Here is a 17,943-nt window from a genome sequence, read left to right on the forward strand (position 1 = left end):
GCTGTCAACATTCCATTTGCACGCTCCCTCAACTTGAGACATCTGTGGCATTGTGTTGTGTGACAAAACTGTACATTTTAGAGTGGCCTTTTATTGGCCCCTGCACAACATGCACCTGGGTAATGATCATGCTGTTTAATCAGCTTCTTGACCTGTCAGGTGGATGGATTATCTTGGAAAATAAGAAATGCTCAATAACAGGGATGTAAACAACTTTGTGCATAGAATTTTAGAGAAATAATTTTTCGGGTTATTAACTGGGTTATTAACAACTGCGGGCAGGTGCGGGTGAACAAACAACTGACCCGCGCATAGCTACCAAACACACACACACACACACATACGCACGGAAATATGCATGTACACAGACACACACACACACACATAGGGGTTCACACAGTGTCTACCCTACAGGATGTACTGGGTATTTCCAGAATCTATTGTGGTCTGCAGACAGGGTGGAGGGCAAGAGGGCTGCAGCTTTGATTGCTGTTAGATGCAGTATTCAGACTCTGAAAAACATTTATCACATTTTCTATGAGTGAAGTGATGTGGCATTCAGCTAGCTTTCATTTATATGAAATTCAATGAATGGAATTGAATGTATTGAATATGAGTATGAATGAAATTCAAATAAAGTACAGTGGAGTCTGAAATTATTGACACCCTTGATAAAGATGAGCAAAAATTACTGTATAAAAAAATATAATTCAAATACTGTGGTATATTGTATGCTTAAAAAAATGGGACATTGATATTATTTTACACTAATACAATTGCCCAGAGAAGGAGATTTTGTTTAACAAGTAATATTTTTTTTTCTTAAAAAGGTATGAGTCAAAATTATTGACACCCTTAAAGATTCTTATAAATAAAGTAGTCAAAAGTTTAGTATTTGGTCCCATATTCCTAGCACGCAATGACTACATCAAGTTTGTGACTCTATAAACTTGTTGGATGCATTTGCAGTTTATTTTGGTTGTGTTTCAGATTTTTTTGTAACCAAAGTCAATTAATGGTAAATTATCCAATCAATTCAGATTGTATTTGTCACGTGCGCCGGATACAACAGGTGTTACAGTTAAATGCTTACTTACAAGCCCTTAACCAACAATGCAGTCTCAAGAAAATACCTAAAAAAAGTAAGAGATAAAAGTAACAAATAATTAAAGAGCAGCAGTAAAATAACAAGAGTCAATCTGCGGCGGCACCCGTGTCGAGGTAATTGAGGTAATATGTACATGTAGGTAGACTTATTAAATTGACTATGCATAGATGATAACAGAGAGTAGCAGCAGCGTAGAAGAGGGGGGTGGGGCAATGCAAATAGTCTGGGTAGCAATTTGATTAGATGTTCAGGGGTCTTATGGCTTGGGGGTAGAAGTTGTTTAGAAGCCTCTTGGATCTAGACTTGGCGTTCCGGTACCGCTTGCCGTGCGGTAGCAGAGAGAACAGTCTATGACTAGAGTGGCTGGAGTCTTGACAATTTTTAGGGTCTTCCTCTGACACCGCCTGGTATAGAGGTCCTGGATGGCAGGAATGTGATGTACTGGGCCGTAAACACTACCCTCTGTAGTGCCTTGCAGTCGGAGGCCGAGCAGTTGCCATACCATGCAGTGATGCAACCCGTCAGGATGCCCCTGATGGTGCAGCTGTAAAACCTTTTGAGGATCTGAGGACCCATGCCAAATCTTTTCATTCTCCTGAAGGGAAAAAGATTTTGTCGTGCCCTCTTCATGACTGTGTCACGCCCTGACCTTAGAGATCCTTTTAATTCTCTATTTGGTAGGTCAGGGTGTGACTAGGGTGGGAAATCTATGTTTATATTTCTTGGTTGGCCGAGTATGGTTCCCAATCAGAGGCAGCTGTCTGTCGTTGTCTCTGATTGGTGATCATACTTACGCAGCCCTTTTTTCCAACTTCAGTTGTGGGATCTTGTGTTGCAGGTGTTGCACTCCTAGCTTTACGTTCATTGAGTTGTTTATTGTTTTTGGTGGAACATTTATATTAAAGAAAATGTACGCCTACCACGCTGCACCTTGGTCTTCATTTAACGACGGACGTAACAGACTGTCTTGGTGTGCTTGGACCATGTTAGCTCTCAACCTGCTCCACTACAGCCCCATCGATGAGAATGGCGGCGTTCTCGGCCCTTCTTTTCCTGTAGTCCACAATCATCTCTTTTGTCTTAATCACGTTGAGGGAGAGGTAGTTACCCTGGCACCACACGGTCAGGTCTCTGACCTCCTCCCTATAGGCTGTCTCATTGTTGTTGGTGATCAGGCCTACCACTGATCGGCAAACTTAATGATGGTGTTGGAGTCGTGCCTGGCCGTGCAGTCATAAGTGAACAGGGAGTACAGGAGGGGACTGAGCAGGAAATTTTAGGGGCCCCTGTGTTGAGGATCAATGTGGCGGATGTGTTGTTACCTACCCTTACCACCTGTGGTGGCCCGTCCAGATTCCAGTTGCAGAGGGAGGTGTTTAGCTTATTGATGAGCTTTGAGGGTACTACGGTGTTGAACTCTGAGCTGTAGTCAATGAATAGCATTCTCACATAGGTGTTCCTTTTGTCCAGGTGTGAAAGGGCATGTGTCATTTTGGAGTCACTTTTATTGTAAATAAGAATAAAATACGTTTCTAAATACTTCTACATTATTGTGGATGTTACCATGATTACGGATAACCCTGAATGAATCGTGAATAATGATGAGTGAGAGAGACATTCTAACCTCTCACCAGAATCAGTAACAGGGGATCTTTGATCATTTTTACCCCTACCTTTTCAAGAAAAAAAACGTATTACTTGTTAAAACACAATCTCTTTCTCTGAGCAGTTGTATTCTAAAATAATATAATTTCCCAATTTCTTTGAGCATACAATATAGATCATTGTTTTAATTATTTTACAGTCATTATTGCTCATCTTTATCAAGGGTGTCAATCATTTCAACCCCACGTTATGTCATATCAATAAGACTAGGACTGAGACATCGGTCTCAGAGAGGTTAGGTGGTTTGAGGAACTTGGTGAATAAAGGGCTACAGCTGATGAGAGGCGCCAGTGTTCTGTGAAGCCATATTATTTGAATAATACCAAAATAGCAACATCTTTTTTTTCTCCCCCCAGTAACTGGAAACCATGTACAGTAAGAACACATTCTAATAGAGAAAACAAAGAGATTCTGTCTGATATGTTGGACTGTTGTTAGATAATGTACATACTGTAGAATCATATGATATTTAGCATGATTTTTTTTTTTTTTTAAGGAGTGGTTGTTGATACACAAAAAATTGTATCATGAAGCTTTTTGGCTTGTGTGGTGCATTGGCTTGTCTGTATGGTACAGTATACAATGTAATATGGGACTTCTGTCTTTGTCTTCTGTGTTTGTGTCTAATGGCAGCACACATAAACCTTATCATATGTCTATTTCATGTAACCGTACAACAGTATCACATGTTACAGTATAGAATATAGAATACGGGACTAACTCTTCTCTGTCTGTCTCCATGGCAGCATACACAGACCACAACAGCTTGTCGCCGCGGCACATCAAGAGTGACAGTGACGATGATGACCTGCCCAATGTCACCCTGGACAGTGTCATCGAGACCGGATCTACCGCTCTGTCTATAGCACGCGCCGTACAGGAGTAAGTACTAGTGTGTGTGTGTGTGTGTGTGTGTGTCTGTGTGATCTACCACTCTATCTTTAACACATGCCGTACAGAAGTAAGTACCAGCGTGTGTGTTGTGTGTTCTCTGTGTGTGCATGTTTGTTTTGTGTGTTCTGTGTGTGTGCGTTTGTGTGTGTGTGTGTTTAAGTATTATGTATCCTTCTGTATAGCCTTATACCACCCTATTCATGTTTCTAGTCCATCTGCGTATAATAAGATGAGTCAGGGCTTCCCCATCCATCCTAGACCAGTCTTATAATCAGAATCAGGGTTTCAGTATGCTCTCCTCACCGCTAACCCTAGAAACATCCAGACCCAGTACTCATACTTTAACCACCAGACTCAACACATCCTACACACACACACACACACACACACACACACACACACACACACACACACACACACACACACACACACACACACACACACACACACACACACACACACACACAAACGTTCCCTTACTTCGAATGCATCCCAAAAAAGAGTATGTGAGCGGAGTGGAGCTGGAGCGGAGCGAGGAGCAGAGTGTGCCTAATTTGAACGGAGCAAGGAGCGACCTTCCCAAAGGCTGGATTGTCGGCCTTCTCCCTCGCTCCAATTTCGCTCCAGTAGCGCCCACTTCATGAGCTCAGGGCATGCCCAGCCCAGCATGCATTTGTAGCCTAGGAACTAGTTGGGTAGATAGCTCAGTGTGTTATTGTAGCAAAGTATTTATAAACAAAAAATATGATCTCTTAAAAGTTTCATTCATTTTTGTTCTATTATCATTTAGTCCATATTTGATTTTGGCCTAAATGATAATAGGCCTGGCTTAGTCTCACTTTCAAGGAGGTTTTGTTTAGCATCCCCAGTGGCTCGGCAAGCGCGGAGAGGATGGCCTGCTCTCCAGGCACCATAGCATGAGCCTGAAGCAACAGACTGGCCAAACTTGTGTTTCTAGCAATGAATTCAAAGGCACTGTAGACTGAGCCTAATGAGGCATTTTTCATTTAATTTGGTATTTAATTCTAAGTAAGTCACAGCCTATATGCGCAACTTATAGACTATAATGATTCAATACAACAAAATGTTGTTTAAATGCTGAGAGCTTTATGTCCCTACCAGCCTATTTTGACACATCAACCAGGATCGAGGGGCAGGGCAATTTGTGACTTGTTTTGGTGATCAGTGGCTGTATTGTGGGAGGGGGGGTTACCTCTCCTAGGCAATCAGCAATAAGTACAGGGAGGTGTGCTGTCCACCTCTGCTAGGCAATTAGCAATTATTGTTAGTTCTTCAGTCTCCCCTGGTTTCTGAGCAGCAGCTATAAGCGGCGGTCATGTCAGTAGCGGTTTTGTCGCAAGATTAAAAACCGTCGCTGAAACAAAGTCCATCACAATTGCGGTGTCTCCTAACCAGCCTTGGGCCCCCAGTTGGTCCAAAGGTTATCTTAAGAGCAGGTGAGGTGGCGATGACAGGACTGGCTTCCTCTCTCACAACAAAACATACCTGCAGATGAGAAACAGATGGATAGAGAGAGAGCATGATTAAGGCCTGTTTTTTTTATTATATCATGGTCAGTCATCCAAAACATCAGGAGGTGAAATGCAAAACTGACCTTGGATCGTTAACTCTGGGACTACTACATCTCTGTCTGTATTTTAATGTAAAGCATATCTTTAATTAATACTTTGTGTTGACCCAACCAAATGACCTCTCACCTGTGATCATGCTGTGCCCTCTGTGTCAGCCAGTTCAGATGCGGGAGGGGTTCACCAAAATGGCTGATATAACCTAGAGGATTTAGGGAGAAGGGGGAGAGGGATGAAGTGAAGAAGAGAGACTGTTAGTGTGTGTGTGTGGTCTCACCTGGTATCCACACTAAGTGGCTACAGAGTACTTTATGCTGAAAAACAGACACATGAGGACAAACAATAGAAGATACTGTATGTGACGCAGACACCTATCGGAGTGTACCTGAAACATTTAAATAAAGAGGGCTATGTGTCTCACCACTTGGTTATTGCAAGGCTAACCCCCAGAGAAATAATGACTTTGCAGCAACAGATAGCAACAGATAGCAGCAGATAGTCCAGTGAAAATGGCTGTGTTTATGTGGTGTAAATTTGAAAATTAGCAGCTGACATTTTAATTAATGCATGTGAGACAGATTCCATGTACAACAAGACAGGCAGAGAGGAAGAGAGAAAAATAACACAGAACAGTTTAACCTCTCTTGGGCACGTGAGACGGTAGCGTCCCACCTCTTCAACAGCCAGTGAAACTGCTGGTTGCCAAATTCAAATACAGAAATATTCATTATAAAATTCAGAAAACAAAACATATTTTACATAGGTTTAAAGATTAATTCTTGTGAATCCAACCACGGTGTCAGAATTAAAAAATGCTTACGGCGAAAGCATACCTTACAATTATTTGAGAACGTAGCCCACTAGACAAATCATTACAAACAGTAGCCAGCCAAGTAGAACAGTTACACATGTCAGAAATAGAGATAAAATTAATCCCTTACCTTTGATGATCTTCATATGGTTGCACTCAGCAGACATTAATTTACTCAATAAATGTTCCTTTTGTTCGATAAAGTCTCTTTATATCGAAGAACCTCCGTTTTGTTCGCGCGTTTTCTTCAGTAATCCACAGGCTCAAACGCAGTCAAAACAGGAAGACAAAAAAATCAACATTTTATGCGTCAAGTTCATAGAAACATGTCAAACGATGTTTATATTCAAACCTCAGGTTGTTTTTAGCCTAAATAATCGATAATATTTCAACCGGACAATAATGTCGTCAATTTAAAAGGTAAACAAGAAACGCACTCTCTCGGTCGCGCGCATGAAAAAGCTCTGTGACACTTTAGGGTCCACTCATTCAGACTGCTCTTACTTCTTCATTTTTCAGAATACAAGCCTGAAACAATTTCTAAAGACTGTTGACATCTAGTGGAAGGCATAGAAACTACAATTTGAGTCCTAAGTCAATGGATACTGTAATGGCATTGAATAATTAAAAAACTCCTGAAGTGATTTTTCTCCGGTTTTCGCCTGCCAAATCAGTTCTGTTATACTCACAGACACTATTTTAACAGTTTTGGAAACTTTAGAGTCTTTTCCATCCAAATTTACCAGTTACATGCATATCATATCTTCTGGGCCCGAGAAGCAGGCAGTTTAATTTGGGCATGCATTTCATCCAAAATTCTGAATGCTGCCCCCTACCCTAGTGAAGTTAATTACCTCTGGTTATGGACACTTTTGCCAGCAATAAAGCTTCCACAGCCTGTTCCACGGCCTGAACATCTGGCAATATCTACATTTTCAACCCCTTGATCAGCTCACTCTCTGAAAGTAAAGAAAATAGCTTATTTTTTGTAGGTATGAAAACAATTACTGAGATATGACCGTTCAATCTAAAGCATCAGATGTCATTTTCAGGATACGTCAACACAGCACAGAAAGCTTAACACCAGACTGGTATTGTGGTTGTTCATTAGGTGATGGGAAATACACAATGATACCTGCACCATCTACACGCTGCAAAGACTCCCTAACTCTTCGTGACAGACATATTGTGTTCTTTCTAACCGTTACACTGTCATGAAAAATGATTATATATCGACTATGGAACAAATATGACATGGCCTGCTTATGAGTTGCCATGAAAGAAAGTTAGATTAATTCAACTGAAAATGGCGAGAACGCTAAATGCTTTTGGTTAGCTTGAGAATAATAATTGCAGGATTTATCATTCTGCGGTATGTATGTATGTAACATTGTAGAATGTTATGAACTTACACTGAATCATAGGAGCTAACTACTAGCTATGTAAAAGTTGGACGGAAGAACGAACAAGTCCAGTGATGCTTACCTGAGATGCCATCATCACACAGTCCTTCTTCGTAGGTGTCCGCTATGACTTCCTTTGTGTTGGAAAAATTTTGCTTTCAGAACAATTATTATTGATTAAAATAAAAAAAGTTTTGCTCTCGACAAAAAACACAAATGTACCTCCATAGCGTTTAACAATTTGCCTCTGAATAACCACACCTTCATAGAAACGTGCTACTGTATGCAGAATTCTTGACGCACAACCGAAGATGCTGCCATGTCCTGCCAGCATGCCCACAAGCGAGCCACTCAGGCGCAGAATGATGACACGTGGAAGAGGGAAAGGAATGAGATGGGAACAACAACAATTTGTTGCAAGTTGGGGAGGGGGGCTAATAGCTGAACAATAGACTATTCAACTTTTACTAAAGAATATTCTAATAGCCGAGCTAGGTGTGAAAACCCCCCTCTCCTATCACAGACCAGATTTGCCCTAACAACCAAGGGGTAGCTTGCTACTCAATGTAATAAAGTAATGACTTTTCAAATAAGTTACCTTATACATTATGTTGGCTGACAATTTGTTAGCTACGCTGTCCTTACGAACCACATAGCATATCATTACAGCAGTACGTACCGGAATGTTAGTTAGCTACCTAACGTTAGTAGTTATACATCAATCTTGCCAGTATATTAACTATAGGCTATCTAACTACCCAACGTTTTTTGACTTGATTATTCCTGTCATTCTTAGCTTAGCTAAGCTATAGCTTAGCTATAGTCGTTGTGCGTTCTCAGTGGACATTCGGGTGCTTTCGTAAATTTGCTCTGGCTATCTATAGGCTGGACAATAGAACAAGTCAAAATTCACCCAAGGCTGAAAAACGACTTAAGAACGTTGGCTAAGCTGGAACACTAGTGCGAGCCCATAGCAAATTAATGGAATCGAACATTCGCAGAGCCTGTTTTGACTGGAGTGATGCTTAGAATTCCCTCTAGCCTACATGGCAAAAAAAAATTATACCTTTTTATTTTACCACTACAATCTGTTCGTTGGACGAAACTGGAAAAAAAACCACTTGTGTAGAAAGTAAACATCCGCACCTCGATGGTGTCAACTGTGAACTTAAATTCTCTGGTAATGCCAATACTGAATACTATCAAATGCTTCTCAAAGATGCCCTCTGGTGGTCAATCTAGCAATAACTTGCAGTAACAGAAAAAATGGTTGAGAAATAAATGATGTGCCACAGAATGCTGCAGCAGCACGCAAGGTGTGCCGCAGTATGACACAGCTTTTAAAGGAAGAACCACTGTACTCCCTCCTTAAATAAAGGTCAAATAAAATAAATAAAAATTAAAGTTCACTGTGAAATACCATGACAACATTGATGTACTCACCAAAACACAACATAATGATATTATAAATTACACTATACATATCTATATACATCTATATACATCAATTACACAATACATGAAAGATGCCTTCAAACAAAATTCATGCACAATAGAACATTTTGAATATGAGACTTGTTGAGTAACACGTGTAAACAGTTTGGAGTTTTTAGTACTAAGCATTTAGAAAAATCACCACTTCCTTGTGAAAAGAGCATCAAAGCAGTTACAAAACGGTAATGCCAGTGGATGTTCGAGTAGTTGTAGATGTGACCAACTGGATTAAACCCGGGTTGTATTTGAGACTCTATTACTCTAAGGCAATATTACTCATCACTAGTGATGAGCATCGATATGGAAAATCTGGTTAAAAATGTTCTAATTGATATCGGTTTGAGAGTATTACATTGCAACTGAATGGATAACATTGCAAAAGTTCCAACAGCTGCTTGCTGATTGCCCATTGGGCCAGTTTGAATACAATGGAAAGCCCATTGTTGGCCCATCAGCAGGCAGTTAAGTATGATCTGTTTAGAGCCTGTACGAGGGTTTTGTGCCTTCAAGAACAATCATGTATGGTATTTTATATAAACCGATTTCACGACATACCTTGCTCATATCAACATCAAACGACATCGGCATCATATTGAATTATCGATACCGGTGCCCACCACTACTCGTCACACAAGCAAGTTTACTTCTATTACAAAAGCACATCCTTTAATACATCTGCATTTTTACTGACTAAATATAGTATGAAGACATTTATACCATTACTACTACTCTACCCCTACACGTATCATAGTATTATAAACGTATTTGTGGAAGTAGTATTAATAATAGATGAAGCAATAATATCTCCTGAGAGCCGTGGCAGAGCGGCAGCCTTACACCCGGTGTAACCCTGCCGCCACTGCCTGTGTGAAAGATTCCGTGTTTGTCTTTCCCAAACCAACACACTGAAAGAGAGGAAACTTTTACAACTGAGATCTGTTTCAACTCTCTGCTCTCCTGATTTTGTTCCTTTGTTTCTTCTTTTCCCTTCGCCCTAATCTGTCCGTATGTACGTGTGTGGGGCTTGTGGGTGAGGGGAGGGGGATGTGTGTGTGTGTGTGTGTGTTTGTGCATTCCTGTGTGTGTGTGTGTGTCACCTGTAACAGGGGCTTTCTGCGGAACACTCTCTGTGCAGGACAGAGGCTGTGCATTCGTCTGGTTCTGAATCTCTCAGAGGAAACGGGACCATAACAACAAGATACAGAAAACAAACAACAAGCCCTCATGTGGAATGGAGGCATAGGAGGCGTAGAAACGCATACACACACACACACACACACACACACACACACACACACACACACACACACACACACACACACACACACACACACACACACACACACACACACACACACACACACACACACACACACACACACACACACACACACACACACACACACACACACACACACACACACACACACACACAATGTAGTGAGGACTTCCAAAAGCACAAGGGGCATCTCTGTGCCTGCGTACGGACACACACACACCGTCTCCCCGCGCACACACTTCCCCGCTCTCCCTTCACCTGCTCTGCGGCCTCAGGCCCTCAGGGACCGGTCAGAAATCACTAGAGCATTGCAACCTCCCCTCCCTTCCACCCTCTCTCCCCTTCTCCCTTATATTCCACCTCCTTCTTTCCCTCTGTCCATCTCTCTCTCATTCTCTCTTTCCAACAATAGCCCATCCACCATTTCCCCAAGGAAACACATGAATATAGAGGAGGCTGGCCAAGAAGCCCATTACTTAACCATGCTCGCTCTCCATTTCATCCCCCCCCCCATTCTTCCTCTTTCCCTCCCTCTAGTCCTCTTTATTTATCTCTCTTAATTTCTCTCTCTCTCTCATGTATTTATGTTGAAACACGGCCCTCTGCTCAACTGCAGGCTCTCCCCTCTCACTGACACTCTCTCTCCCCCATCCTTCACCTCTACTGTTGGTACTCACACACTGAACGGTATGGCTCGAACAAGCCATATAATGCTTCATACATCTATACTGTATACAGAATAGGCCACCAGATTACAGCCTGTATAGTAAATCCACTATCAACAATAATAATCCACTTTTTTCAACGAGACATTTCCCATTAAAATACCTTAAGGCGATTCCACAGCAGTGGGAGTGGAAAATATTTGATGGTATCTCAGATTGTTCCAGCAATTCTCACATAGGAACTTCACTGGGAGGAAGGATGTTTAACATCTTTTTTCGCATTTGTATCACAAAGCATTTTTTTTTTAAATCCCAATGAAATTGGCAAATTTGCCAGGTCAGATGACCAGGGATGTTCTCTTGATAAGTGTGTGAATTGGACCATTTTCCTGTTAAAATGTAAAGAGTCCTTTTGGGTGTCAGGGAAAACGTATGGAGTAAAAAGTACATTATTTTCATTAGGAATGTAGTGAAGTAAAAGTAAAAGCTGGCAAAGATCTAAATTATGAAGTAAAGTACAGATAACCCCCCAAAAACAACTTAAGTAGTACTTTACAGTAGTTTTACTTAATTTAGGCCCTTTCTAGATGTATACATGCCTCGTGTAGGATACTATGATCTGTGAACCGTACATGATACAGACAAAATATTTTTGTTATTATACTCCTGATAGTGTTCTCTCAAATATGGAGTATGTCTGTACTCTGAAATACAAATTTACAAATGTATTTATTCAACATAAGACAGATATGAAAAGATCAGGAAACATTTGTTATTTGTTTTACAAGTATTTAACCCCTTATTTTTGCTACTATTCTCCATATATACGTCCATTCATTTTTTCAACTGGTACCGGGTGACATTCAGATGAGTCTTGTGAGGCCTGTGAGTGTCCTAGAGCAAAACAACCAACATGTACGTGTTCTCGAGAGTCATATTACTGTGTAGCCCAAACTGTTTGGACACTACAGACAGAAGTTGGCAGATCCAGCTGTAAAATGTACACATTTATTTATTCAACATGTTATTCATATTAATATCTCAAAACTACCCACTTCAAACACGTCAGATTTCAGGAGTGGGATCTCCAGTACTTTTAATGACATGATGTCATAGGTCATTAACCAATCACAGCCCTCCTTTAGGATTGCACATTCAGCAAGTCACCAGCAGAGGGAGTTCCCTTTGTGAAACCATTTTCCCATTCATTGTGTTCGAGGTGCTCATAAAATTGATCATACCTTCAGAATTAGCAGAGCCCACTGGAAATTTGATGTGTCTGTAGAATATATTGATCAAAACATCGTCTTAAAATCAACTAAATCAAAAAAGGGTAGTTTTAAGATACTAGTCTGAATTAATTCATTAAGTTAAATCATGTGCGGCAACCTCAGCTTGGCTGGCAACAACCGGAGGCATCCGGTTTTCAGGGCAAATGGAAGAGACTTGCGCTTTTGGACATTAACAAGGCTACACTCCATGTTAACTACTCCTACCCATTTAATGGATTGGTTAAACAGTGCAGAAGAGAACCTCCCCCAGAAGTTTTTTAATTCTCTTGTCAGTCCCAGAAAGAAAGAAATGAAGCTATTCATGCCTGCTATGTTAGGTTAGTGTGTGAGTGTGTGTCTGTGTCTGCTACAGGCTAGCCTAATCGTAAAAATGTAACAAACCTAATTTAACTAGATCTTTGCCAATATTGTACATGATATAGCACTGGTGACTATTAAAACCTACCCTAACCAGAAACCGTGATAGCGCAAAACTGAAAGCGCGACCCACCGCATTTAACCATGGAAGATGACTGGGAATATGGCCGAATATAAACAGTGTATTTATTCCCGCAGCAAAGGCAATCAAACAAGCCAAATGTCCATATTGGGACAAAGTGGAGTCGCAATTCAACAGCTCAGACCCGAGACGTATGTGGCAGGGTCTACAGGCAATTACGGACTACAAAAAGAAAAACAGCCACATCATGGACACTGACGTCTTGCTTCTAGACAACCCTTCTTTGCCCGCTTAGAGGTTAATACAGTGCCACCAACGTGGCCCGCTACCAAGGACTGTGGGCCCCCCCTCTCCTTCTCTGTGGCCGACGTGAGTAAGACGTTTAAACGTGTTAACCCTCGCAAGGCTGGCGGCCCGCAGACCAGCTGGCTGGTGTGTTTAAGGACATATTCAACCACTCCCAATCCCAGTCTGCTGTCCACACATGCTTCAAGATGGCCACCATTGTTCCTGTACCCAAGAAGGCAAAGAACTAAATGACTAGCGCACCGTAGCACTCACTTCTGTCATCATGAAGTGCTAAGAGAAACTAGTCAGGGATCATATCACATCCACCCTAGACCCACTTCAGTTTGCATACCGCCCCAACAGGTACACAGACGATGCAATCTCCATCACAATGCACACTGCCCTATCCCATCTGGACAAGTGGAATACCTATGTAAGAATGCTGTTCTTTGACTACAGCTCAGCATTCAAAACCATAGGACCCTCCAAGCTCATCATTAAGATTGAGGCCCCAGGTCTCAACCCCGCCCTGTGCAATTGGGTTCTGGACTTTCTGACGGGCTGCCCCCAGGTGATGCAGGTAAAAAAAGAACACCTCCATTTCTCTGATCCTCAACACTGGGGCCCCACAAGGGTGCGTTCTCAGCCCTCTCCTGTACTCCCTGTTCACCCATGACTGCGTGGCCACGCACGCCTCCAACTCAATTATCAAGTTTGCAGACCACACTACAGTGGTAGGCTTTATTAGCAACAACGACGAGACGGCCTACAGGGAGGAGGTGAGGGCCCTCGGAGTGTGGTGTCAGGAAAATAACCTCACAATTAACGTCAACAAAACAAAGGAGATTATCGTGGACTTCAGGAAACAGCAGAGGGAGCACCCCCCTATCCACATCGACGGGACAGTAGTGGAGAGGGTAGAAAGTTTTAAGTTCCTCTGCGTACACATCACAGACAAACTGAAATGGTCCACCCACACAGACAGCGTGGTGAAGAAGGCGCAGCAGCGCCTCTTCAACCTCAGGAGGCTGAAGAAATTTGGCTTGTCACCAAAAACACTCACAAACTTTTACAGATGCACAATCGAGAGCATCCTGTCGGGCTGTATCACCGCCTGGTACGGCAACTGCTCCGCCCATAACCGTAAGGCTCTCCAGAGGGTAGTGAGGTCTGCACAACGCATCACTGGGGGCAAACTACATGCCCTCCAGGACACCTACACCACCCGATGTCACAGGAAGGCCAAAAAGATCATCAAGGACAACAACCACCCGAGCCACTGCCTGTTCACCCCGCTATCATCCAGAAGGCGAGGTCAGTACAGGTGTATCAAAGCAGGGACCGAGAGACTGAAAAACAGCTTCTGTCTCAAGGCCATCAGACTGTTAAACAGCCATCACTAACATTGAGTGGCTGCTGCCAACATACTGACTCAACTCCAGCCACTTTAATAATGGAAAAATTGATTTAATAAATGTATCACTAGCCACTTTTTACAATGCCACTTCATATAATGTTTGCATACCGTACATTACTCATCTCATATGTATATACTGTACTCTATACCATCTACTGCATCTTGCCATCTTGATGTAATGTATAACTAGCCAATTTAAACAATGGCACTTTTATATGTTTACATACCCTACATTACTCATCTCATATGTGTATATACTGTACTCTATACCATACCATCCACTGCATCTTGTCTATGCCGTTCGGCCATCACTCATTCATATATTTTTTGATGTACATATTCTTATTCATTCCTTTACACTTGTGTGTATACGGTAATTGTTGTGAAATTGTTAGGTTAGATTACTCGTTGGTATAACGTCTGGAGAGTGATGGGTGTGGAGTCAGACGCAGAGAGCAGAAGGCTGACGGGAAAAATGCTTTAATGTCCTTTCGTAAAGTAACCAGTTACAAACATGGGTGAAGCCCAAAACACAGGTGCAACAAACCCAAAACCATAGTTACTAAAAATACCGGACAGCGAAAACCCAAAAGAACACAAACACCACCTACGTCAAATAACAAGCCCGCACAAACACCAGCGGGCTAAACGAACTTAAATAACACCCATCCCAAAACCCCAACAAGGAACAGGTGAAAACAATTAGACAAAAACAAACGAAAAGGAATAAGGGATCGGTGGCAGCTAGTAGACCGGCGACGACGACCGCCGAGCGCCACCCGAACAGGAAGGGGAGCCACCTTCGGTGGTATTCATGACAGTTGGATATTACTGCATTGTCGGAACTAGAAGCACAAGCATTTCGCTACACTCGCATTAACATCTGCTAACTATGTGTACGTGACAAATAAAATTTGATTAGATTTGTTTTTGAACTATCGTGTTCTGGAGCTGCATAAGTGATGCTCTCCACTTTCTGGAGGATCAAGTTTTGAAATCAGTGCAATCAGTGCAACTAGAGTATGATAGGTTAAAGGAGGAACCACTGTAATGCTGAGACGATGGTCTCTTCTGCAGATGAGCCCTGCATGAACAAAATGTTGTTATTTTCTCAATGTAGTTATTTTAACAACCAGTTATTAATCCAATATCAAAAATTGTTAGATACATGTTTCAAAATTGCCCTTTGAATGTGATATGCTCCAGCTCTGTAAATCACACTGTTTTCATAGTAGGTAATACACTTGCACTACCCATTAAAATGTACTGAACATTACATTTCTATAATTTCTATCCCATGTGTGATCAATGGTGTGATCGTTGAAGACATCTTTCGCAATCATTGATGAAAAAATTATGGAGTGGCTCCTAATCCGTGACTGGATCTTTTATTTCTGAGTGCACACATTCTCTGAGTATCTCGCAGGAATTTGGGACTTCACTAATTTTATCATGCCGGAACCAGATTAAATACATACCGGTAGTTAAATCAGAGTTGAATTCCAAAGGGATGAAATTCACAATGTCACTGAGCATAGAAAACTAAAACAAAAAACATAAATAGCTACCACAATGTTGAAATATGATTTTGTCGTACATTCAGTATCATTTGCTTGATTTTGCGAACCCAAGACTATGGGGTATCAACATTAGCAAGCTAACATTAGCATGCTAGCAACGCTAGTCAGCACATGCTAATACATGATCATCAGCTTGTGTTCGCTAGCTAGTGTTAGCTACATATATAGCCAGCCTAGCTAGCTCTAGTCCAATAGAAACCGATGCAACCCTGCTGGCTACGTGGCTATCTAGATGACCAGTGTTGACAGTGTGGTCCCTATGAGATTCAAGGCTTTAATAAGTGACATAGTGCAGAGATAATACATAAATATTGGTTGATGAGCTAGCTAAGTTAAAATGGAACACTAATGGAACAATATTGGAACACCAGTCACTTTAATAATGTATACGTACTGCTTTACTCATTTCATATGCAAATACTATATTCTATTCTACTGTATTTTAGTCAATGCCACTCCAACATTGCCCGTCCTAACATTTATATATTTCTTAACTCTATTCCTTTACTTTAGATTTCTGTTTATTGTTATGAATTTTTAGATATTAGTGCACTGTTGGAGCTAGGAACACAACCATTTTGCTACACCCGCAATAACATCTTCTAAATATGTGTGACAATTAAATTTGATTTGAATCAATTAAATCTCTTTGCATTGTATGCTAATGCGTAAAATATCTAGTTGAGTTTTTTTTGCATAGGAAAGGGGACCCAACATCAAGCTTGAAAACTGGGGATACACATTCATGATAGCTAGCAACTGAGGATGAAAATCCCAGTGATCACTAGATGTTCTCGTATACCCAGACCTGGCGCAAGGATAAAGTGACTAAGTAGGCAGTTGAAATCGGCCAGGGGGCAAAACAATTTGCAGTTCTTGCATTGGAACTATTTGGAATTACGCTTACATAATCACGCTATACCACAATAAATATAAAGTTTAAATGCCCGAGACTCTGAGATCATTGAGTGGTTTTGAAATCTGTAGCCTATCTCTGCTGCGCTGTATCAGCACAATGGACAGTGCCCTGCAGCTAGGCCGCAATTCACCTATTACAAACAGCCTCTGTGAATGCAGGCGTACACACAGCCCCTACCAAAATAATGCAAATGAAATGCTGAAAGTAGTAGCCTAGTTATTCATGCATGCAAACAAAAACGTTGAATAGCAGTTTGGCTTAGAATACCGACACAACTGCGAATGCGAACGAATGTGAACAGAACCAAACAGCAGTACCAAGTAGTAGGCCTAGTAAACAAAATATTAGATTAATAAATGCATGATGCAATCTATATTTAGGCTAGCTACATTAACAGTAAACAAATTTAGTGAACAAAAGGGAAATGGAGATCCAAATAACCAAACACATACCCTACAGCCTACTACAGTGAGATGCAGCCATGCACATGCTGTCTTGCCAAATAAATAGGCCTGTACAGGCCTGCTTCAAGCATGACAAATCATGACGTTCGCTCATGAGTTCAGCAACAAGTTGTTATACGGCACAATACACTTATGTGAATCAAATTCAACCCAAATAATCAATTATGCAATGCCAGCCGACCATAAACATGTTTCCAATACTTACAGTTCCATTTACAGCAATGGAAACCTATAGGCTACCAAGAAAACCATAATAGAATGTAGCCTATCTATTTCTATGATGAAACATACTGATATGTAGCTGTACACCCAGGGGAAACATTTGCGGTCTTGCATTGGATTTATATTGAATTCTTCTTATATCACACTATACCAAATAAACATAAAAGTTCAAAAAATTAATTTGACCAAGAAGTGACAGGTTCAAAAAGTGGCACAAAATCTCACCACGCTCTGTCACCACTATGGACAGCGGCCTACACACTAAAGCAATATTTTGATAAAAACCAACTAGCTAGATCTTACCTTTTCAAAAGCATTGCAGCTTCCTTGATGCTCTGTGGAACTTCCTGAGTAATCGATAATTCCATTGTACCCGAAATTGTAAGATCCCACTCAAATACCAGTTGGATTAGT

General features: G+C 41.3%; 1 protein-coding gene across 1 annotated transcript in view; it reads left to right on the forward strand.

The window, feature by feature from the left end:
- Positions 1-17,943, forward strand: part of LOC139547063 (Krueppel-like factor 12) — a 141,692-nt gene that overhangs the window by 102,723 nt on the left and 21,026 nt on the right. Inside the window, exon 4 of the mRNA XM_071356121.1 lies at positions 3,520-3,655. Within this exon, the coding sequence (XP_071212222.1) occupies positions 3,520-3,655 (136 nt within the window). The remainder of the gene's footprint in view (positions 1-3,519; positions 3,656-17,943) is intronic.

The sequence above is a fragment of the Salvelinus alpinus genome, chromosome 20 (assembly GCF_045679555.1).
Source record: "Salvelinus alpinus chromosome 20, SLU_Salpinus.1, whole genome shotgun sequence".
Lineage (NCBI taxonomy): Eukaryota > Metazoa > Chordata > Actinopteri > Salmoniformes > Salmonidae > Salvelinus > Salvelinus alpinus.